This window comes from Agelaius phoeniceus, chromosome 20 (genome assembly GCF_051311805.1).
Source record: "Agelaius phoeniceus isolate bAgePho1 chromosome 20, bAgePho1.hap1, whole genome shotgun sequence".
Classification (NCBI taxonomy): Eukaryota; Metazoa; Chordata; class Aves; order Passeriformes; family Icteridae; genus Agelaius; species Agelaius phoeniceus.
The window spans coordinates 2,815,255-2,838,536 of NC_135284.1; the positions used below are offsets into that span (position 1 = coordinate 2,815,255).

The window sequence follows — 23,282 nt, forward strand, 5'->3', positions numbered from 1 at the left end:
ATTTTTATTAAGTTACTGTGGGTTTTTGTGAAAAATCATGTCTGTCAAAGGAGAGAAATCTAAATTAGTGCTCTTAGGAAAGGCTGATTCCTGAATCCATCCATGAACTGGCTTTGATGGCAAGAGAAACAGGCTGGGTATTGAAGAGGAAAGAACAGGGATAAGTTGATTTTATGGAGTCTGCTGCCAAGTGTGCCCTTTTAGGAGTAATTAATCAGTTTCAAGCACTTCTTTAGTTTCACAAACCGATTTAGTAGTTTTTAACCACATTGATCTTTAATAGAAAACTCAATCCTTGCACTACCAATAGCAGCGTCAAATATTTCATTTCAAGCTGGCTATAGGAACTGAAGGCAGCTGTCAGAGGAGAGGGGAAACCCATCCCCACTCCTGAAACATTGCAGGTAAGGAAGAATAAAGAAAAATAAGAACAAAAATAACGAAAAATAAAGAAAATAAAAGGAAAATAGAGGAAGATCCAAGCGCGGGGCTGTCTCCCTGCAGGTTCCCCTCAGGCACTGCTGCTCCTCCTGCATAACCCTAACCCTAACCCTAGGTCTAACCCTAACCCTCACCCTAAACCTAACCCTAACCCTAATCCTAGCTCTAACCCTAATCCTAGCTCTAACCCTAACCCTCACCCTAAACCTAACCCTAACCCTCACCCTAAACCTAACCCTAGGTGTAACTAAGGCTGGTTTTAAGGAAAAAGCCATGGAGGCAGCCCTGTTTGTTCCCCTTGGGATGCCCTTGGTGGCTGCAGTGTGTCACTATAGGACACGAAAGAACACAAGCGCACACCGCTGCTCTCAAGGCGAAGAAAAAAAGTGGAACATTTGTTTTCTGACTCCAACATTTATAGTTTTGGAAAAGTGACAGTGGGTTGGTGGACAGTGCCACCTCTCCAATGACACTGGGCAAACCAACAGTCCATCAAATTTCTCCTCCTCCTCCATAAATGAATGCAAAACAATGAGTTATTTGCAGAAAGTGTGTGAGAAAGTTCGTTACAAGAATGTAAACATCAGAAGGCTTAGAAAATATTGAAAAATATCTTAAAAAATCAGGGTGACAGCAGTGTGCCTGGAGCTCTGGGCTTTGTGGTTTCAGAGATGCTAGCCCTAGGTTTAACCTTAAGCGTAAGCAGGAAAGGCAGCCCTAGGCTAGGGCTGGTTCCAAGGAAAAAGCCGTGGAAGCAGCCGTGTCGTGGCAGTTTTGTGTTCTACTCGGAATGCCTTTTGCAGCTGCACTGTGCCTGGAGCTCTGGGTTTTGTGGTTTAAAAACCCTAACCCTAGGCAGGAAAACGGCTCTGGGCTAGGGCTGGTTTTAAGGAAAAAGCCGTGGTGGAAGCCATGTCGTGGCAGTTTTGCGTTCCCCTTGGGATGCCTTTTTTAGCTTCGGTGTGCGTGGAGCTCTGAGTTTTGTGGTTTCAAACCCCGTCCCAGGTCTCACCCTCACCTAACCCTGGGCATTGATCGCAGCCCGGCCGCCTCACGCTCCGCCACGCCCGTTTCGGGCGGCCCCGCGCATGCGCAGCGCGGGCGGGGCGGGGCGGTCTCGCTGCCGCGATCACGGCCCGGCCGGTCCGCGGGGCCGAGCCCGGTGCGCTGGCTCCGCTCCTCGCAGCGCCGTTCCCGGAGCTTCTGCTCCTCACCCGCGGGCACGGACAGCGAGCTCGGGGACAGCCATCCCTGCTGCCGCCGCTGGCGGAGCCGCAGCCATGGACGAGCAGAGCGTGGAGGTGAGGGCGGGCGAGCGGGCGGGAGGCGCGCGCTCCCTCAGGGCGGTGAGGGGGCAGCGGCTGCGGCTTCTCCTCCCGCGGTGAGGGGGCAGCGGCTGCGGCACCCGCCCGCTTTTACCGGAGCCCCTCGGAGCGTCCGTGTACGCTGTGTGAGGGGGGGAAAAAACGCCGAGCGGTAGCGAACGGTGTCGGCCCGGGCGCTGGGAACAGCCTGCGGCGCTGCGGGGCTTGGCTCGGGTGGGCAGGCAGGTGCGGAGGGGGTCGGAAATGAGCTGGCGGAGCGCCGCGGGTGCCGTTTCCGGAGGGAGATGGAGCCATGGAGGGATGGAGGGATGGAGACCTGGCGCACACCGAAGCCGCCCTGGCACCGTGGAGGTGCAGGAGTGGCTGTGAGCCGGCAGCTCGAACACCTGCTGGGGGCTGTGTCACTGCCAGGCTGGGACAGGATGTAAAAGACCGGCTGCGATTTTCTCCTGTAAACGCGTATGATGCCTTTCAATGGCTTGTAGCTGTTAAAGGAGGCGTTAATGTGTGGGAGATATATTGGTATCCGTAAATTGAAGATGTCTTGCTTTTGTGCTGATTCACAATCTCAGTGCTGTGGGAAAAAAGAATTACCCCACCTGAAGCACCTTATGAAATTCCAGAGTTATAACCAGAAGTATTTTAAGTCATGTATGATAAAGGATGTAAAACTTCCCTATCAGTTAAAAATTATCAATATGGAAAGCAAACATTGCTTTCAAAATACCTTTCTCATTTGGGGAATGTTTTTATCACCCAAAATCGATTAAATAGGGTGGGGGAGAGTGTAGAAATAGTGGAGCTAATGGTAGACCTTAAAAGAATATAAGTCTTATAAAAGTAAAAAAATTACCCAGTTCAGTTCAACACCTCTTTTGTATTACACATGCATGCACTTACCACGATCTAGAAATAGTTTAGTTCCAGCACACTATCTGCAGGTACAACCCCATTTCTTCTGGCAGCTGCTCAATCCCGTGTGAACACACGCAGGAATATCTTGGCTACAGAAAGGCCTGCTCTGAAAGAGATAAGACAAACAGAAAGTATCCTTGGAGAAAGAGAATAGTGTTGTAAACCAGCTGCTGGTGCAGTGTAGGAGAAGCTGAGGGGGAGAGTTGTGCTTGCAGGTTGTATCTCCCTTAGAGAGGTGCTGTTTGGAACAGGACAGAAACCTGGCACGGTGCCTGGGGAGCGAATGCAGCCCTGGTGTGTCAGAGGCGTGTCTGCCAATGGTGCTAATCCCCCTTTGCAGAGCATTGCCGAGGTCTTCCGATGTTTCATTTGTATGGAGAAGCTGCGGGACGCCCGCCTGTGCCCTCACTGCTCCAAGCTCTGCTGTTTCAGCTGTATCCGGGTGAGTTTGCTTGCTTTAGTCTGTTCTTTCAAAGGTTTGAACTGAAAACTGGCTGAGCTTATGAAAACATTCTCTTCCTGGAGTTCCAAGGATTCCTTTTTTGGTTTTTTTTTTCCCCCCTCCCCTTTAGTTTCCCTTTCAAAACCTTTTATAACACCCCTGAGGAAGAAGTAGGCAGGCTGTGTGCATTGCCTTCAGTGCTGCTAATTATAGGCACCATCTGGAATAATTGCTTTAAGGAAGAGACACACAATGATCCCTTCTTTAGCACCTCCTGAGAGCTGGTGATGCCTGTATGGAAGATAAAAGTTGGGACAGAAATCAGATGCTGACTTTGCATCCGGGAAGGTCACAGCATCACCTCATGTACCCTGGAGGTGTTTCATAATGCTTCTCAGGCTGGGCTGCTGGGATCAGGTGGGGCTAAATCTTTCTCAGGGGAGTCTGAGGCAGCACCTGAACCCTCATTTCCTTGCTGATGCCCTGGTTCCCAGTGTGTCACACTCCAGTTCCAAATCCAGGTGCTGTTTTGTGTTGCTGTAGCAGCAAAAGGTTCAGCTGAGGTTTCCAGACCTCCAGTAGTATTTCCAGAAATTGGAACAGACGTTCATCCTTCACTCTGGAAGCTCTGACAAGAGCTGGAGGTGAAGGATTCGTGCTGCATATTAAGGATTTTAGTGACATATTGTTGCTGGGTGGTGAGAGATTATTCATGAGACTCTTGAAATGTAGTAGAGAGCTGACAAATATAAACCCATCAAGTGCTGAGCTTTTACACTTGTGAGTTGTAGTGGGCAGGTGAAGTTCTTTGCTCAGCTGTTTGTCCCTGGAGCTTTCTGGAAGAGAAACATTCACAGGCTCCTTGTGGATTTGATCATTGAACTTCAGCTTTTTAATTTGTCTATAAATAACTCAAGAGGAAGAAATAAATTACCTTGAAGACTAATTAGACTCTGAGAAAGATGCTTGTGGTGTCTTTTTCTTTCTTTTATTGCTTTAGTCTAAGACTCTGGGAATCTGCCAGGTGGGTGGTTCCTAATGCAATATTTGGTACCTCAAAATTCTCTGTACAGTTTTAACTGAAGCATCTCTGACATCTGAAGACAAAGTGGTTGCTTGTTACTAAGACACAAATAGCAGCTTCTTCTGTGACTAAGTGGTTGAACAGTTAAATTGAAAATTTTGCTTAACAGGGAAAAAGTATAGGAAAGCTGTAATGAAAACAAGTAACTCCTAATTAATGATAGAACATATTTGCCTGCAGTTCTTTCATTGCAGTCTGTTTAAAAAGGTTTCTCCTTTTTCCACCACAGCGTTGGCTGACTGAACAAAGAGCTCAGTGCCCTCATTGTAGGTAAGGTATTTTTAATATCAGGAATTGGGTGGATTGTCCTGTTATGATCAATCTCCTTCTCAATGCAGCTTGCACTAAATTTATAAGCTTTAAATTTTCTTCAGACCTGCCTGCTGTTTCTATAAGAATTGGCCCTGGTATAATACTTCTTCTAAAATGCATTCTAGTTTTGTGACAAGCTGAGCAGGATCTTTGTTCTTCCCACATGACACTGCTGTGCACATGGCTGGTGTAACAGGAGCACCTAGGGGGAATTCCTCTTTATATTCTTCTTGCAAAAGTCAGAGCCCAGGAGCTTCAGTTTCCAGGGTGAAAGTGGCCATTTTTAGTGCCTGTAATTCATGTGGTGTGCCTGTGCAGCCATTCTGTGGGAATGCAGTTCCCACCTCTCCCAAATGATCAAACTGACTCAATTTTTACTTAATAACTAATCCAAATTCTGCTCTTTTTTTACCTGTGACTCTTCTGGTAAGGTAGAAATGAACTGAGCTCACTCCAGTGCCTCTTGTTGAGCTGCTGGAGCCAAATGCCTGCTCTAACTGTGCCATCCTCCCTGCAGAGCCCCCCTGCAGCTCCGGGAGCTCGTCAACTGTCGCTGGGCAGAGGAGGTCACCCAGCAGCTGGACACACTTCAGCTCTGCAGCCTCACAAAGCATGAGGAGAATGAAAAGGACAAGTAAATGGAGTGCTCTTTGCATCGAGTGTTTTGTGCTTTGAATTATGGCAGCTAATTTTAGTAATGTACTCTGTGTGTCTGTGAAGTGCTTCTGGAGAGAATACTAAAAGCAACGTTTGTCTTACAAAAGGTTTTTATTGACTGCAGCTGTTCCTCCTGCAAAAGATGTTTAATGCTTTGCTTGCAGGATTGTGTAGCAGAACAAGTGCAAATGCTTAGCTGAGTCTATAGAAAATTCATAGCTATTTTCTGTGGGTGATATGTGTATTTTTTTGGTTTAAGGTGTGAAAATCATCATGAGAAGCTCAGTGTTTTCTGCTGGACCTGCAAGAAGTGTATCTGCCACCAGTGTGCACTTTGGGGAGGAATGGTAAGGGGAGATGGACACGGTATGAGGGCCTTCAAACTGTGTCTGACAGTGGTTTTGAAGAACCAGAAATGCTGTGAAACTGCTGCTGTGGCTGTTGGATTGCCATGCAGATGCTGCAGTTTTAGGTGTATTTATTATTTAGTACCACTGCTTGTGAAACACGAAACTGTCAGTTCATAATTAGAGAAGGAAATGGAGTTTTTACCAAAGCCAGGTCAGAATTACCTTCCTTGGTATAAACTTCATGATATTTTGGACAAATTCTTTGTGGTGGGGAGATTTTGTGGGCAAAGGAAGAAGCCTTGCTCAGAAAACACAGATAACACTTGTTGTTCAATTGTCCTGGCCTCCAATCTTCAAAGCTATTAAATTCATCAGTGTTTATCCATCCAGTTGGGTATTCAAGGAGAAACAGCTGTTGCTGTTTGGAATGTAAATGGTTAACTGCCTTTGTTTGGGAAGGGTGTTTTAATAATAATAATAATAATAATAATAATAATGATAAAAATAAACCTTCTGTCAATATTTGATTTGGTAAAGCATTGCACAGTGAATGAAGCAGTTTATTTTTGGAGGACTCTTGAGATTCCAAATAACTCCTGACAGGAAGCTTTGATGGAATGAGAGCCAACTTCATGATTTCTTACAAAGGGAAGTGAAAGACTGACTTCCTACATACAATCTGCTTTGGAACCTTTCCAGAATGAGTGATGCACTCGTAGGCTTTCTTCCCTTCTCTTTCAGGAATTTAACAGGAGTGGAATAAAGTGGAAAAGAGATGCTGTATTATTCACCACCACCTCCTCCTCTTCCTCCCTTTTTCTCTCTCTTTGCACAGCATGGGGGACACACTTTTAAACCACTGGCAGAAATCTACGAGCAGCACGTCACCAAAGTCAACGAAGAAGTGGCAAAGCTGAGGAGGAGACTCATGGAATTGATCAGTTTGGTGCAGGAAGTGGTGAGAAACTTCTCCTGTGGTGGCAAAGGAAACTGTAAAGTGGGAAGTGGAAGTAGTCCCTGTTAGAAGGTGGTGAGATTATCCCACAGAGAGACCTTTTTGTTTTTTCATTGGACTCTTTCTTTTTATACAATGTGGAAAGATCAAAATATTCTCAATTCTGGTTTAGAGTTAGGTAATAGAATTTTTCTCTTGGGGTGTGCTGGTTAAAAGCTGGAGTTGGACACTTCTTTGAAATATATATTTTGGTCAACACTTAATGTGTTCTGTCATGCTAAATGAGTACAAAACCACTTTATTCTAGCAGCTTATTTTCCTTTTTCTAGGATAATAAATTGTAAATGTATTTGAGCCTGCAGGATGAGCAGCTCACCAGTTGGAGATGTGTTTGTGCACCTTCTTTTTCTTCCCTGTGGGGTAAACATGTCAAAAATCTGAATATTGACCCATTCAACTTGGGCAGTTTCAGTGGGAATTCCAGCAATCTGATGCAGTTTCTGGTATCCCAGGAAGAATGACTTTTGTCTTCTGTTACATTTATGATGTGTAGTCTTTTTGACCATAAAACCAGGAATTTTTGGAGTGAGTTTCTGTATGATTTTTGCCCATTTTTCAGGTGCTTGTTTGCCACTTGCACTAACAGTTTTGCTCTTCTCCAGCTCAGATGTGACTTTATAAACACCAGTGTGGTGATAAAATGCTGAGGGTTTGTGGCCTTACCCTGGCAGGGAGAAGGATGCTGGTTTTATCCATTAGCACAAAACTTTTCTGGTTTTAGCATGTTATTCTTGTTACCACAAAGAGTAAAACACTTTTCTGTGCTGTTCAAGTTGCAGAAGAGAAACTGGCAGCTGCATTTACTGATCCTAAAGAATCCCCACATGACAAATCCCTGTGTGATCAGACAACGTTTCTCAGCTTCCCGGTTCCCCTTGGTGCTCTCTGAGGGAATCAGTGAAATCACTCATCAAAACCAGCACTCCCCTTTTCCCTCTTAGGGGATTTAGGGACACTTTAAGCTTTTCTGGGGGCTGGGAGAATGGAGACAGGGTGTGGCTGAGGGGAGGTGCAGCGTGTGAGGGTTCCTGTGCCCTGCAGGAGCGGAACGTGGAGGCCGTGCGCAGCGCCAAGGACGAGCGCGTGCGCGAGATCCGCAACGCCGTGGAGATGATGATCGCCCGCCTGGACACCCAGCTCAAGAACAAGCTCATCACCCTCATGGGTGGGTATGGCCTCTGGCAGGAGGAGGAGAAATGTGTTAACAATGGCTAAACCCACTGAGAAACTTTGTTTCCCTGGGAGGGTGAATTCTTCCACGCCCTGGTGTTGAGCAAGTTCACTGCTGGCTGAAAACTTCCCCCTGAGCAAAGCCTTTGGTTAATGATGTAGGCACTGGGCAAAGTTCTAAATTTGCTATAACCTGATTATATTCTGTAACTGGGAAAACATTCCCATCTAGCTGGAAGTTATTTAGCACTTTTCAACTCAAGTGCTTTTACTTCATCATTTATGTTGGTCAAGAAGTGGATCTTTCTAATTTGAAAATACATCTTTGTAATAGATACTCCTTTTAATGTAATTTTAATATAAGAAGGGCTTGTCTGGATAAGAGTCAAACCTGCTTTTCTTTCTGTCCATAAAAGCACCCCAGACCAACAAACCTGCCATTTCTGGGACAGAGAGTGCTTGGTTACTGACTTAACCTCAAATGAGTTCTTCAGTACAGCTCTAATTAACCTAAATGTAGACTTGCTTTTCAGATGCTTTCTCAATCAGCCTTGGTACATTTAGAAACCCTTTACCTTAGTATGTTCTGGGGCAGCTTCCAAGTGGAAACAAAAAAAAAAAGAAAATACACTTAAGAAATATTGAGTATGTGTTTTAGGGGCTTTTTAACATCATTTCTTTAAACAGGTCAAAAGACATCCCTTACTCAAGAAACTGAACTTCTGGAAACCCTGCTTCAAGAAGTAGAACATCAGGTAATTATGAAAGGAGATTAAATGTTGTGTAGATAGGCCAGCTGAGGAGGGATCTTTCTTACTTAACTTTTTTTATTTTAAAATTATTAATTGATGGATATTTCTGGAGGACATATTTTCATTGATGTGGCCTTAGGTTGCACAGTTTCTTCTTAAAAATAAATGTGTCTTCTAGAGATACTCAAAAGTGTTGTGTTGCTTGAAAAATTACTACAGGGATTAATGGCAATATCATACAAAATTACCCAGTTCTATATAAGGGAAATACACAGTGGCTGTTGTAACTTCCATTGTGGAATTCCAGAAAATAAAATAACCCAAAACCTCCAAGCTCCGTTTTGTCACTGTGTTGTGGATAAACTTCCTGAAGCTGTGACAAACATGTCATTCAGTTGTTTAAAACCAGAAGTGGATCAAACCTCTGCTTTTTACTGAATTAAGGATTTTTCCCCTCTTTTTTCCCCTCCCAGTTGCGCTCCTGCAGCAAGAGTGAGCTGATATCCAAGAGCTCCGAGATCCTGATGATGTTCCAGCAGGTCCATCGGAAACCCATGGCCTCCTTTGTCACCACTCCTGTCCCCCCAGACTTCACAAGGTCAGTGTTGCACTTCTGTTTGTTCAGTGTTTCAAACCATATTTAAAGTACCTGAGAGGGGAGTTTGCTCTTAACTTACTCCTTGTAGTAACCTGTGCTGCAAGTAGGCTTTTCTGTTCCAGCAGGGCTTAGTTTGTGTCTGTAGTCCCTGCTGGGGAGTCAGGACACTGGGTTCCAGCTCACAACTTTTTTTTTTCTCTCTCTTCTACACATAGTTTACTGATTTGTCCTTTTTTTCCCTTATTATTGGGTCATTCAGTGTATAATTGCCAGGCTCTCATGAGATGCCTCTGCAGGTCACCTTAATTCAGAATATACAGCCAAAATCATTTCATAGCACAATTCTTCATCAGGAGAATGCTGCTGGTGCTGGGTTCTGAGGGAGCATGCACTGAAAAAATGTCTCCAAAAAATGGAAAGTCAGAGAAGTGTCAAGAATTCCTCAGCAAAAATTGGTTTGGCTGTGTCATGGTTTAAATCTGAATGTTTATTTTCCAATGGCACCAAGGAATCTCCTCCTGAGGAGGTGTATAAATGGAATTCTACTGCAATAACCCAGTGTAGTCCTGATGAATTTCAGTGCCTCTGGTGACCTGAGACATCTGAAGTTCTACAGATGTCAAAAGTTGGGATTTTTAATGCCATGTTATTCGAGTGTAATATATTTATTCTTTCCCCACACAGTGAATTGGTTCCAGCCTATGACTCAACTACATTTGTCTTGGAAAACTTCAGGTAAGAATATCTTCAATTACTGTGAATATTGGCACCATCCTTCTCTTCCTTCTGTACATGACAAGTGTTATTTAAAACACACAACAACCTCTACAGAAAAACAGCGAGATGTAGACTAAACTATGGGAATTCCATGAAAAATCTCTTGTTTACCAGGTGAACAATCATTTTCCATGCTAAGGACAATTCTCTGTGCAGCTCCTGGCTCTGTGAGGGCTTTGCTGTGTCCCAGTGCCCAATGTTTTGCTCCTGTCTCCCCAGCACCCTGCGGCAGCGAGCGGATCCCGTGTACAGCCCTCCCCTGCAGGTGTCAGGACTGTGCTGGAGATTAAAGGTTTACCCGGTGAGTTTTGCCTTCAGCTGCAGCTGTTCTCCCATCCCAGCTCATTCCCAGCAAGGAATCGTGTTTGTCTCATGCTGTACATGAAAAGCTGTAGGAAAAGAAAAGAACATTCTAAGGAGTGCATCCCCAGCCTTTGGAGAGTTCCCTCTCTGCCTCCAGATCTCCAGTGAGAACATGCCCAGTAGAGTTTGGTTCATTTAGAAGCAATTAAAGATGGGTCCCACTGATATTGCAGAGGAGCTTTGATGGATATTTTAATGGGATTTTTGCAGATGTTCTTACAGAACTGAGCTATAGAGTAACTCACCCTGTTTGAGTGATGCTTCCTGGGGAAGGTGGGAGGAGGACCAGGCATTTGTTCTTGACTCTGCATCCAGCTCTCAAACTGGACATTAAAACTTGGATTTTGCTATGTCCCTTCAGAGGGCTGAATATTCCAGTTTCTGAAGTTTTGTCCATGTTGGAATGTTGACCCCCAAGCTGGGATCTTCCCACATTCCCTGCTCTGTCAGTGCTGCTCCTGCAGCTGTGTGGAGAAGGAGGAGTTTGGTGGTGGAGCAGCAGCTCTGTCTCAGTGATTTTTGTGGCATCCTTGAAAAATTGGCTCCAAAAGTTAAGCCCATGAATGCCCAGAATTGAATGACTGCAGTGCAGAGGTGGAACTGTGTGGAAGTTTCCAGAGTATTGTAAATTCAGGCTTAGCTACCTGAGCTGTGCTGTCAGAAGGCATTAAAATTTATTTTTTCAATGGTAAGTTGAAATGTTTCTTCAAGCTGGAGGATTCAAGTTGAGCCATTCTTCATCCTTCATTCAGGTGAGTGTGATGGAGGTTTTGCTGTATTTTTTCTTGACTTCTGGTGACTCTAATATTGTTTCTCAGTTAACTGCCCTAACTTTTCATGTTGCATGGGATTTTTTTCTGAAGAAATTGCTCTTTCCTCAAAAATTAAGTATCTTTGAAATGTGACAGTATGTAAAATACTTCAGAACTAATGTTTAACCTAAAATAATATTTTTCTGATATCTTGAGTGTTTGTCTATTCAGACTTCCACTTAATCAAATACCTAAAGTGTTAGAGCAATTAAAGCTTTGTCTTTATTTATATCTGAGATACCAATACTGGACTGTGAATGTGCTTCTTGTTGATTTGTGTTACAGTAGGAGGTCGCTGAAGACTAAAAATCACACCTGTAACATCCAAAGTAGATTCCTGCTGCAAATCCAGTGCTGATTGAAACTGTTTTCTAAACTTTTCTGTATCAAATTGTTTTGGTTTTTAAATTTTTTCTAGTTTTTCCTTTCTGTTTTAATCAATGTCTTGATTTCATTTCAAGGATGGAAATGGAGTAGTTCGAGGCTATTACCTGTCAGTGTTCCTGGAGCTGTCTGCTGGGTTGCCAGAGACATCCAAGTAAGCAAAGCTGCAGTAGGAACAGATGTTGGGGTTTTTCTGTCAGAGACTGCAAAGCCCTTTGAGAAAGAATGGTGACACTTCTCTTGTCCATTTAGCTTTGACTCAGGCACAGAGATAATATTTTAAAGTTATTACTCAGTGGCTTTCTTGAGATAAAAAAGAAGCTGGTGAAACAACTGATAAGAGTATCTGTGTAGTAGTTCAGCCCTGGAGTTCACTCTACTCCATATTCCTGCTCTCTTTTATTTTTCATTGTTTATTTAAGAGTTCAGTACAATTGTAGGCCTGGCTCACTCATTCAGCTGGGCAAGAAAGCGCAGCTCTTAAACCCCTCAACAATTCTGCCATCTTTTGCTCCAAATGCCCGTTCCTTTGCCCTGTGCAGGTACGAATACCGTGTAGAAATGGTTCACCAGTCCACCAACGATCCCACCAAAAACATCATCCGGGAATTCGCCTCTGATTTTGAAGTTGGGGAGTGCTGGGGCTACAACCGCTTCTTCCGCCTGGACCTGCTGGCCAACGAGGGCTACCTGAACCGCCAGAACGACACCGTCATCCTCAGGTGGGGCTGCTGCTCTCCTCCCCAAGGGCACCCCAGCCTCTGCTGACATTGGGAGTTATTTTCCTGTTGGAATTGAAAACGTTGCTGGCGTGTTTTGTTCCGAGTGGATTTCGCTCTCGGCGGGTTGGAAGAAGGAAATGTGCCAAAGGGAGATCTGGAGTGTTTTAAGTCTGTCTTCCTTTGAGGAGTGGCTGCTCCTGGCATTAATAAGGGTTAGAGAGCTGTAGCTACCAGAATTAAAGGAAAAAGGTGCTTTCTCTCCCTCTTTAGAAACAGTTTTAGTGAGCATTGGAGAGCTTTGGGAATAAAAGGCTGTGAGTCCCTGCTGCAGAACTCACTGTGGCCAGTCAGGGTGTTCAGGACACTGAGTCCACAAGGACCTTTTTGTTATGTTTATTTCACCACTAGATTTCAGGTTTTAAGGTTTTGGAGGAATGGACTTTTAAAAACAAACCTCAAACCAAAAAAATTCCCTCAAAAACCCCATTTCAAATGTTCCCTTGAAGGTTCCAAGTGCGCTCACCAACCTTCTTCCAGAAGTGCCGGGATCAGCACTGGTACATTGCTCAGCTGGAAGCAGCTCAGACAAGTTACATCCAGCAAATAAATAACCTGAAAGAAGTAAGTGGGATGTTTGTGAATGTAAAATCACCTCTTGGAGTGTCTCTGCAAGTCAACAAAAGTGCTTGATTTGCTGCTGCTGCTCCATTGCTGTTATTTGTGTGCTGCTCTTCCAGAGGCTCGCGATTGAACTGTCCCGGACCCAGAAATCCCGAGGGGTTTCCCCTCCAGACACTCACCTCAGTCCCCAGAATGATGAGGGCTCAGAGACAAGAGCAAAAAAACCTGGGCAAAGCATTGAAGCACTGCTTGAGAATTTCACTGCTCCAGGGTTGGCACGGGAGAACAAGGAGGAGGAGGAAGAGAAGACTCAGCAGGAAGACTTTAATGTAGGAATTCTCTGTTTATGTGCAGCTTTCTTTGATAAGGCAGCAATAGAAACAGGGGAACTTGTGAATTGTAAATGAGGTTTATTATCCTTGCTATGGAAATAGGAGATGACACACTTGAGAGCTGTGAGTGAGAGGTGACTCCAGAGAGATGTTCCAGAACTGAGCTAAAAGATCCCACCACAAAAAGTCTCCAAGTTGCAGCTGAAAAATCTGATTTGTGTTTGTTCTTTAATGTGCTTTGAGAGCCTCCTCATGGCTGTGTGATGGTGACACTGGGGACAGAGAGTGCCTGTTCATAGCTTTTGGGGATGCATCAAGGTGCTGCTCGATGTTTCTACATCAAAACCCTCCTGCTTTTCCTGCAGCACGAGCTCTCAGATGGTGACCTGGATATAGATCTTGCTGGGGAAGATGAGGTGAACCACCTCGATGGCAGCAGCTCTTCAGCAAGTTCAACAGCAACCAGTAACACTGAAGAAAATGATATTGATGAAGAAACTATGTAAGTACCTAAAAATGTCTTTCAGCTCATCCTGTGCCCAGGGTAATCATCCTAATTCCAGTGGAAACTGAGTAATTTGAGTAATTTGCTGGGGTGTGTGGGATTCCAGTGTGATTTGAGAGGTGGTTCCTATACTGGGAACAACACAAACTCATGGAGTCAGTGCTAAACACTGAATTTTTGGTCAGCTAATGAGTGTCTTTCTGATCTCTTTATTTACGTTAGTGCTGCACTCTGTCTTTGACAAGTGATAATCTGTGAAGGTTCTTTCCCAGAACACCATTAAGGAATCTGTCTCAGCTCTGTAACAGAGTAGAGGTCTGCTTCTGGGAAGTGTTGCAGTAGTAGGAGAGTGATGATGAGGCCAGGTACTTAAATTAGGAAATTCAAGGCTGAGCAGAGCTGATGTCAAATCCTGGAATCTTAATTAAAACCTGACAATCTGCTGCTGCACTTACAAACACTGGAGTTTGCAGCATCACATTTTGCAGTCTAGGTACATACAGCACTTTTGGCCTCTTGGGTAATGAGACAGTCATTTAATTACTACACTTGCTTTGTTCAGTTTGGCTAGCCTGAATGCAGGAAATACAATTTGCAGCACTTTATGTTGTTTTTTGAGGTTTGTGCCACAGCATTTACCAAGAGCGCTGAGGAAAGCTAACAGTTGTATTTTCCTTTTCCCTGATCACCCCTGAAGGTCTGGAGAGAATGATGTGGAATACAGCAGCACTATGGAGCTGGAAGATGGAGATCTCATGGAGGATGCAGCAGCTGCTGCTACTCCTGGAGCATCAGGTATGAAAAATGACTCCAGAATTCCCATAAAAGTGAAAAACGCTGCTGGATTCCTTCCCCTGCTCCTCCTGGCAGCAAAGCCAAGCTGTGTGTTCTGCAGGCAGTTCTATTTTGGGAACTGCTGCATCATGTGGTTTGTACTGATTATTGCAGTGTAGCAGAAACACTTCATTGGTTCAATAAAAAAAAAAAAAAGGGGGGGGGGGGAGGAAATCTGAATGTGCTGGTTTAAAAATGATGGCAAAGTTTGGAGGGCAGCTTTGAAATTCCTTGTGTTCCAATCAATAGGAGACTGACAAGGAATTTTTACTGATGTCAGGGTGACCTCTGAGTGGGTGCCACATTCACCTGGGGTTCACTGCACTGCAAAAACCAAAGAATTTGGAGGGAATGAAGTAAAGAATACTCACAATACATTTTAAATGCAACACAATAAGGTGTTCTGGGATTTTGCAGCCTGGAGATAAACACAGCCCAAATTAGCCACAAGATTCTGAAAGAAATGTATAGCTATATGGAATACAGAGAGATATTGTGGAATCTGAGTATATTTCTTTAGGACAAAGATACCAGAAATAGTGTTTGTGCTGCTGTAAAAGTCTCTTGGTGCTTGAAGGACACAATTCCCTGTTTTGAAGTTCTGGAGGTCAGAGAGGGACATGTTTGTCTCCTTATTCCTTTAGAGTAACTCTAATCTTTGTATTTATTTATTAACAAATCTGTTCATTAAGAGATTTTTATAAGAGCTATGAAATGAAGCATTTCCCCTTTTCCAGCTGTTTTTATCCTATTCTTTAATTACCAGCACATCTGATTGCTTTCAGCATCCAGAAATCCACAAAACACCCACATCTCCTTAATTTCATGGGGGTCAATTAATTCCTAATCTACTTGTGTGACTGTTTTTTGTTTTCCCCAGGTAATAAATGACCCCTGTGTCCCCCAGCTCCCACCTTTGTGTCTCTCCTGCTCCTCAGGTAGCAGCCACAGCTCCGGCAGGGCCTCGCGGCGCGGAGCCAGCGCCCTGGGCTCCACGGCCAGCAGCAGCCTGCTGGACATAGACCCCCTCATTCTCATCCACCTCTTGGACCTCAAGGACAGGAACGGCATGGAAAACCTCTGGGGCCTTCAGCCACGTCCTCCTGCCTCCCTTCTGCAGAACAGAGGTAGCTGCAGCACGTGTCTGGTGGTTTTGTTCTGCCTGGAGGTGCAGGGGGATGAGGGAAAAGCCACTGTTCTGGGAGGGGTTGGCACTGGAGGACAGCACAACACAAAATTCTGGGCTGAGGCAGCAGCTTCACCTCTCCCTGCACATTTGGAGCACGGTGCAAACCAAAAAGAGAAATCCTGGAATTTAGATCCATTCGAGCTAGAAAAAGTGAGTGGTTGTAAGGGCTGGAAAAGAAAAAAAAAAATAGAAAAATGGATCAAAATGTCAGGAGCCAAAAATAGTGATGGTATTTAAATAATTGAGGAGTATTTGTGGTTCATTGGGACCCTTGACCCGAAAATAGCAATTAACTCCATGTGCAGCAGCAGGGCTGGCAGCCCTGGCTCTTCCTGGAGGTTGCTTGTTCCTCTGGCAGTGAGGAATTAAATTTATTATTGAGGTTTGATTGAATTTTGTCATGATTGACACTTATTTAACTGCTGGCCCTGAACCATTTGGTGACTTTCTGGAACAGAAAGAGAAATAAATGTCCCTTTGCTCCAAGTGGTGCTTGGGTTTGCTGCCATAATGCCATTGGTGGCACTGAATTTAAAAGCTGGCTCAAACTCTTTGTTCCTTTGTCATTAGCTTTTAAATGGGGTTACATCAACAGCCGTGAATTTTCAGTGAATGTAATCCATATTTCCAAAAATGGAAGTCCCTTCTAGAAGAAGTAAAAAAAACAAAAAGGGAACAGCTCATGAACTGAGAGTCCCAGTTGTGTTTTGCTTTTGGAAAAAGGAGCCTTTTCCCTGGACAAAAGGAGCTCAGGAGAGGGCAGTGCACTTTGTGCTGTGCCACTCAGGCAGGGTGAAGCTCACACTGAGCTCTGTGAGTCTTTAGCTCCTGAGCACAGAGCTGAAATCACCTGTTCTGTGGAGCTTCCCTTGGGGTTTGGCTGTTCCCAGCCAGGTGGAACTTGGTCAGTAAGGACAAAGCTGCTCTTCCATTTGGAGTTTGCCAGACCTCACCTGCTGAGGTGAAGGTTTCTAGGAGCCACTTGACTTTACAGTTTGGAACAGCTGAATTTGCAGAGAAGCACAGAATTTATAACACTTCAGATAGATCCAGGTTGATCTAATCCCAGCTGAACAGCACAGAGGTTTATTCAGGTATTGGCTGCTCTTCTGCTGTGGGGTACTTAAGGGAATTCCTTCCCTAGCTGCAATTTCTTTGAGTTCTCTGTGTTATGAGATATTGGTGGTCTGAGAATCTCCTACACAAAGTCAACAAGTGTTATAAAAACAAATTTGACATGAGCTGGCTGGCAGGGTGGGCGCTCAGGTGTCACCAGGATTCCTGCAGCAGCACTGGGAATCTCCAGTGAGCAGCACTGGGGACCTTCCTCCATGACTGGGAACAAAACCCTGCAGTGCCAGCCCTGGGCAGTGCCTGCAGCCTCGGTGGGTGCAGTGCCAGCACAGAATGTGTGTCCCTCACTCTTAGAGCAGGACACAAGGTGCAGTTCTTGGGAATCCATGAATTTATGAGTTTATCTGAGGATGGTTTCCTGACCTGCTGTGCTCTCTGCCTGTTCCTTTGGCAAAGCCTCATCCTACTCCCTGAAGGAGCGAGAGCAGCGCAGGCACCAGGCCATGTGGAGGGTGCCCCCAGACCTGAAAATGCTGAAAAGACTCAAAACCCAGATGGCAGAAGTTCGGAGCAAGATGTCAGATGTGAAGAACCAGCTGTCTGAAGTGAGGAGCAGCAATGCTGGCTCAGGGGAGGCACAGCCCAGCTTCTTCTCCATTGAGCAGGGGGCCCTGGCTGCCTGTGGCACTGACAGCTGCAGCAAGCTGCAGGAAATTGGGATGGAGCTGCTGACCAAGTCCTCAGTCACCAGCTGCTACATAAGGAATTGTAAGTGCCTGGGGAAGGGGGGTTTAATCACCCTTACAGGTGGTTCATGTCCCCAGGGACTTCCTTATAGCCGGGGTCAGCTGGAAGATGAGAAATGTAAACCTGCCCTGCCCTTTGAAACACCAGACTGGACCCTACAGGCACTGCCAGACCTGATCCAGTGACAGTGTCCTGAGGGTTACCCCAGTGCCAGGCTGCAGTGACAGTGTCAGAGGGTTAACCCAGTGTCAGAGACTGCAGTGACAGTGTCCTGAGGGTTACCCCAGTGTCACAGACTGCAGTGACAGTGTCAGAGGGTTAACCCAGTGTCAGAGACTGCAGTGACAGTGTCCTGAGGGTTACCCCAGTGTCACAGACTGCAGTGACAGTGTCAGAGGGTTACCCCAGTGTCACAGACTGCAGTGACAGTGTCCTGAGGGTTAACCCAGTGCCAGGCTGCAGTGACAGTGTCAGAGGGTTACCCCAGTGCCAGGCTGCAGTGACACTGTCCTGAGGGTTACCCCAGTGCCAGGCTGCAGTGACAGTGTCAGAGGGTTACCCCAGTGCCAGAGGCTGCAGTGACAGTGTCCTGAGGGTTACCCCAGTGCCAGGCTGCACTGTGTTTGTCTATCATTTATATTCTCATGCTGGCTGAAGGAATGTGGTGGAGCTTTCTGGAGGATGCTCCAGTGGAGGGAAGTGAACATGAGCTGTGCAGCCCAGGCCTCTGACAGGAAGGTGTGGAAGGATTTTGTGCAGGACTGGGGGTTAATAAACAATGAGAATAATGTGGAGCTTCACTTACAAGCAGCATCAGCAGTGCTTTCACTGAACACTGTCACACTTTTACCCTTTTTTGCAGCTGCCAGCAAGAAAAGTTCCTCAGCCAAGCCCCTGCGCTCAGGAGCTGCTGGGAGCCTGTCCCTGAGGAGAGCCATGGACAGCGGGGACGGGAACCTGCGCCTGAAGGGGGACAGCAGCCACCCTGCTGAGGGTACCTGGGCACTGAGGGGACACTGAGGGGGACAGCAGCCACCCTGCTGAGGGTACCTGGGCACTGAGGGGGGACAGCAGCCACCCTGCTGAGGGTACCTGGGCACTGAGGGGACACTGAGGGGGACAGCAGCCACCCTGCTGAGGGTACCTGGGCACTGAGGGGACACTGAGGGGCACAGCAGCTGCCCTGCTGAGGGTACCTGGGCACTGAGGGGGGACAGCAGCCACCCTGCTGAGGGTACCTGGGCACTGCCACCTGGGGGGTGGAACTGCCATCTCTTCTACAAAAGCTTCTCAATGAAGATTTTATTTAGAAACTAAAGTTTCCCCTAAATTTGCATGGATGCTTTTTCCCACCCAGTGAGTTCCTGTAGCTGAGCTGGGGGGCAGCACCTGACATTGACTGAGCAGAGCATAAATCTGTGTGTTATGTTGTGACCTCTCAGGAGTGAACCTGACAGTGAAAATCCAGGATTAAAGAGCCCTGAGCCAGGTTGAAATTGTGATTTGGCTTAGAGGGAGCTCGAGGAAGCTCCAGTAAGAGTTTTATGCTAGAGCTGCTCCTGAGTTGCACGATGCCCTTCCTTCAGTGCAAGCACAGGGAAACCAACCCCTGACCCAGAACTGGTGTTTGCTCCCCTGCAGCGTTCAGAGGGCAGGAGGGGAGGATCCCAGGGTCTCATTTGTGCTCTCCCTGCTCAGGAGGCCTGGGGAGCTCCAAGCTGAGTGCTCGGCCCCACACCCGCGCCCTGGCGGGGCCCGAGGCGCTGCCCAAGCAGGAGGAGCCGCCCTGCGAGGGCTCAGACTCTGAGCTGGGAGCTGCTGCCCTGAACGGCCTGGCTGCTGCAGAGAAGAACAGGAAAGTTGCTGCTCTGGGGTAGGGGTTTCTTCTTTTTTTTTTTTTTTTTTTCTCTTATCTCCTCCCCCACCTTCCCTTGATCTGCAAAAACCCCACAATCTCTTAAAACCAGGTGCTTGTAGCATGAAAGAGAAATTACTTTGAAGTTTGCTTGGTTGCTGCTGTTCCCTCTGGACAGCAATTTTTGGGTTTATAACTAGGTTACAAGCTGTCTTTTTTTCTTTTCTTTTTTCTTTTTTTTTTTCCTTTTTCTCTTATTTTGATCAGCTCTGGCTGGAGTCTGACACTCAGAAATGAAAGGCAGCCCAGGTCTGCTTTCCCACTGTTCCATGCAAAATACCCTCTAAGTGACATTTAATCACTTTTGATTTCCTCATTTTAGATGAAGCTTTTCACTCTAACTCGATTTTTCAGCCATTTCATGATAATTCTCTGTTGGCCACCTAAGCAAAGGGCAATGGAGTTTTCAGGTTATTTTTTCTAAATAAGTAGAGTCACTTTTTTTTGAAAAATATTCAAACTTTTCAAGGTTTTTTGATTGATTTAGAAATATTAAAATGTTAAAAAAAGCTGGAAATTCAAGTGAGTGTGCAGAAGCCTTAAACAAGGAGTAAAACTCAATGTGGCACTAAAGGGCTTTGTTTCCAGAGCTGAGCTCAGGCTGCATTTCTAACGTGGGGTTTTCTGTTTCTCCTCAATTCTTTCCCAAGCTCAAACTCCAAGGGGTGTCGGGCAGAGGGAGCCCAGCCTGGAGGCCTGGAGGGCAGCTCAGAGCCTGGGGAGCTGCAGGGGCTGGGCCCTGAGGCAGCAGCAGCAGCAGAGGAAGGTAAATGGGGGTGGTGGGGAGGGAGGAGAGAAACCCCCCAAAGCTGCTTCTGTGGCTGCTGAGCTGTGCTGGGAGCTGGAGAATAAATCTGAGGGAGCTCAGAGGATCCCTGTGCCCCTGCTGAACGGGCTCCTGGGGCTGCTTTCTGTACCTTGAGACAGCTCCAGGTCTTTGTTGTTCGGTGGAGTGGCCTTGAGGAGTTGCTCATACCTAATTTAAACAGAATCCACTGACCTTGGCTGGTAATTCTGCTGCCTTCAGGGACAGCCCCTGGGGTAACTTTGTCCACAGCCACACAAGAGCCTCTCCAGCACTTCAGTCCTGCTGGCTGTTGTGGTGCATCATCCAGTTTCCTTAGAGACTTGAAGGAAAGTTTCCCCTTCTCTTCCTGCATCCTTTCCATGCTGGAAAAAAATAACATTGCCTTTTTTTTCCCCTTCTGAAAGTCCACATAGAGTTTTTCTTATCTTGCTAAAACTCTCCTGCCTTCCACCCCTGCACTAATTTGAATTTCAATGACTGGATTGTAGCACAAAGCCTATATTAAGGTGCCAGCATCCATCTCGAGCTGCAGTGTGCAATATTGTGTGGGAGTTGGCATTTACAGAAGGTCTCTCAGTGACAAAACTGAATTTCTGCTCTTAGTCACTGCAGCATGATCGTGATGTGCTCCTGCAGTTCTGCTCTCAGAGCCGGGAGCCCAATAGGAAAACGCTTTAGAAACTCAAATACTTCATTGTTAAAAACACCAGGAAACAAATATTACACATTTTCTTTCCTTCAGAGGAAAAACTGCAGTAGAATTGGCCTCTCACTTTGCTTTTTCTTAGCACTGAGTATCAGCCCTTGAGAAGCAGAGCCTGTGCTGTCCATGGGGAGTTCTGGCTGCCCCGTGCACACCCTGGGCCATCACCTGGAGCCACCTGAGCTCTGCTTCTGCTTTGGAGGGGAAATTTGTTATGTGAGACTCAAACTCTTTATTGCTGCTTGGAGGCTCTGCAGGCTCACCTGCCCCAAGGTTGTGCTGCTTTTTAGCTCCCAGAAAAGCAACTTTTATTTTCTGTCCCAGTTGCAGAGTGGAGTGAGCAGCTGAGCTGGTGACACAGGACAAACCCAGCTGTGTCGAGGGCTGGTCCCCAGTGCCCCATCAGAGCCCTGGGTGCTTGGGAATTGCCCCTTCCCTCTGCTCTGACACCAAATCCCAGGAGCTGGCAGGATGGGACATGGGACAGAGCCAGCAGTGCAGATCCTGTGCCATCCTTGTGCCCTGGCTGGCTCTGGTCTCTCTTGCAGCTGGGCTGTGTCAGAAGCACGTCCTGCACCTCCTGCCAGGGATGAGCAGTGACAGTGACATCGAATGTGACACGGAGAACGAGGAGCAGGAAGATGCCACCTCCCCCTCAGAGGTGTTCAACCAGGCCTTCTCTGCCCAGCCCTCCAGTGAAGGTAGAGCTGCTGGAGCTCCTCTTCATTCCCAAACATTCCCAAACGTTCCCAGAGCTCCTCAGATGCAGATCCCTGGGAGGGGAGGCTGTGGAGGTGTTAAAGCTCCAAGTGCCAGTAAAATTTGGAACTCTTCTCTTGGGATCCCAATGAAAACAGCTCAAAACAGGAGAGGGAAACTCTTGCTAGCCTTGAGAAGTCAGTTGAGGTGAATCTCCTGGGAAGGGCTGGAAAACCCAGAGCTCCAGTTCCCAACTGGAACTCCCTGTGTGCCAGGACTGGCACTGTAAGTAGGCAAATTCCAGGGAGGTAACCACTGCCTTAGAATTTGCATCTTAATTGGCAGGAATGTGCTTCCAGCAGCTCACTGGAGCTTCAGAGAGTCCTCTGGTTGAGCTTTCACTTCCATCCAATGGATCAAAGCTGTGAGGCCAGGGGCTGAAGTTTTGGCCTGAGTGAAGGGAGGGCAGGGAGCATTCCTGGCTCTGTGGTGTCACTGGGAGGGTGACTGGGCTGTGCTGGTGCTGTGTTCACCCTCAGGACACTCCTCGGTGGGACCAGATGGGGACCAGGCCAGTTCTGAGGATCTCAGCTTTGTCCCTGCAGATGACAGCACCAGGTAACTGGGAAGGTTCTCCCTGGGGCTGCTCAGCCTGTGCCAGGACCCTGAGCTCCCTCTGGCTCTGAGGGAGCGAGGGCTGAGCTCTAAATGCTCCCAAAACTGACTGGGTTGAAGCAGCTGGCACAAAATTTTAGCTCTTAGATTGTGTTTGTTTGAAGCCTTCAAACTGCTCCAGCAGGAGGGTTCTCAGTGCAAACTGCCTTTGTTTGGAGCAGGTAGAGCGTGGGCTGGGGCCTGAAGATCCATGGCTGCAGCCCTGGGGGAGCTGTGAGAGTCCCTGGAGCTGTGCCCTGTCCACTCTGGGGTTCTTCTGCCATTGTCTCACCCTGCCCGGGGCACAAGGACCTTTGCAGGGGTGGCACTGCAGCTCCACCAGCCTCAGCTGCTCTGAGGAGTCGTGGGGAAGGTGCTGAGCCCCAGCTGGGATCAGAGTCCTGCTGTGCCACTGGCATGAGCAGAGTGTGACTGTCCTGTGGAGTGCTGGGCTGGCTCCAGAGCTGGGGGCAATCAGCCACCACTCCATTGTTCCCCCAGTTGGTGACGTGGACCAACCACACCCATTGCCAAACTCTTTGTTCGTTGCATTTTGAGCTGCTGCAGTCCTCGTGAGGCTCCTCTGAGAGCTGATGCCTGGTTAGTGACAAAGCATGAGCCCTGTCAGTACCTGCCTGGTGTTGTCCTCGTGTGGCTGCCTGTGCCCTGTGTCCGTGTGAATGTGCTCTACAACTCCCAGTTTAAAACTGTTTGCACTTTGTTAATAAAATGAATGTTGAAATCTGAATTTCGGGTGTTTTGTGTGTGGATAAGTAAAAGGGTGGAGGCTGTCAGGGTCGGCTCCACTTGCTGCAGCACCTGGCTGCACATGGAGGAACTTTTTCCTGTCACTTTTTTCTTTAATTATTCAGTGAAAAGCACTAAAACCCGTCTGGGATTCTATTTGTAGAAAAGCCAAATGCTGAAATCTCCTTGATTCCAACAGGAATCGAGAAGGATGCAGGTTTTCTCCAAAGTTGTTTTGTTACTGCAGAGGGAGCAGATGCTGGGGCAGGCCAGGCCACAGCCTGGAGGCGCCTTGGGCGTGTTTGGGGCTGTGGTGGTCACAGCTCAGTCCCTGG

The 23,282-nt window shown here is 46.8% G+C and overlaps 1 protein-coding gene across 2 annotated transcripts; it reads left to right on the forward strand.

Annotated features, from left to right (window-relative positions):
• Positions 1 to 1,532: 1,532 nt before the first annotated feature.
• Positions 1,533 to 22,948, forward strand: TRIM37 (tripartite motif containing 37). Of its 2 annotated transcripts, XM_054647195.2 has the most exons (25): positions 1,533 to 1,742; positions 3,022 to 3,123; positions 4,437 to 4,477; positions 5,037 to 5,153; positions 5,436 to 5,523; positions 6,362 to 6,484; positions 7,583 to 7,706; positions 8,399 to 8,466; positions 8,937 to 9,061; positions 9,746 to 9,796; positions 10,058 to 10,139; positions 11,475 to 11,551; positions 11,940 to 12,119; positions 12,626 to 12,740; positions 12,857 to 13,069; positions 13,438 to 13,574; positions 14,275 to 14,372; positions 15,350 to 15,538; positions 17,131 to 17,442; positions 18,284 to 18,415; positions 19,120 to 19,294; positions 19,987 to 20,102; positions 21,396 to 21,548; positions 22,086 to 22,164; positions 22,383 to 22,948. In XM_054647195.2, exons 1-25 carry the CDS (start codon positions 1,722 to 1,724, stop codon positions 22,384 to 22,386), a joined length of 2,922 nt encoding a protein of 973 aa, XP_054503170.2. In that variant the 5' UTR covers positions 1,533 to 1,721; the 3' UTR covers positions 22,387 to 22,948. The 2 variants fall into 2 exon arrangements, with proteins under 2 accessions (XP_054503170.2, XP_054503172.2); XM_054647197.2 differs by lacking the exons at positions 21,396 to 21,548; positions 22,086 to 22,164; positions 22,383 to 22,948 and adding an exon at positions 21,172 to 21,348.
• The last annotated feature ends 334 nt before the right edge of the window (positions 22,949 to 23,282 follow it).

Coding starts and splice junctions, on each gene's coding strand:
- TRIM37 (XM_054647195.2), top strand. CDS start 1,722: ATGGACGAGCAGAGCGTGGAG. Junction 1,743..3,021: donor TGGACGAGCAGAGCGTGGAG/GTGAGGGCGGGC, acceptor CCCCCTTTGCAG/AGCATTGCCGAGGTCTTCCG. Junction 12,741..12,856: donor AAATAAATAACCTGAAAGAA/GTAAGTGGGATG, acceptor CTGCTCTTCCAG/AGGCTCGCGATTGAACTGTC.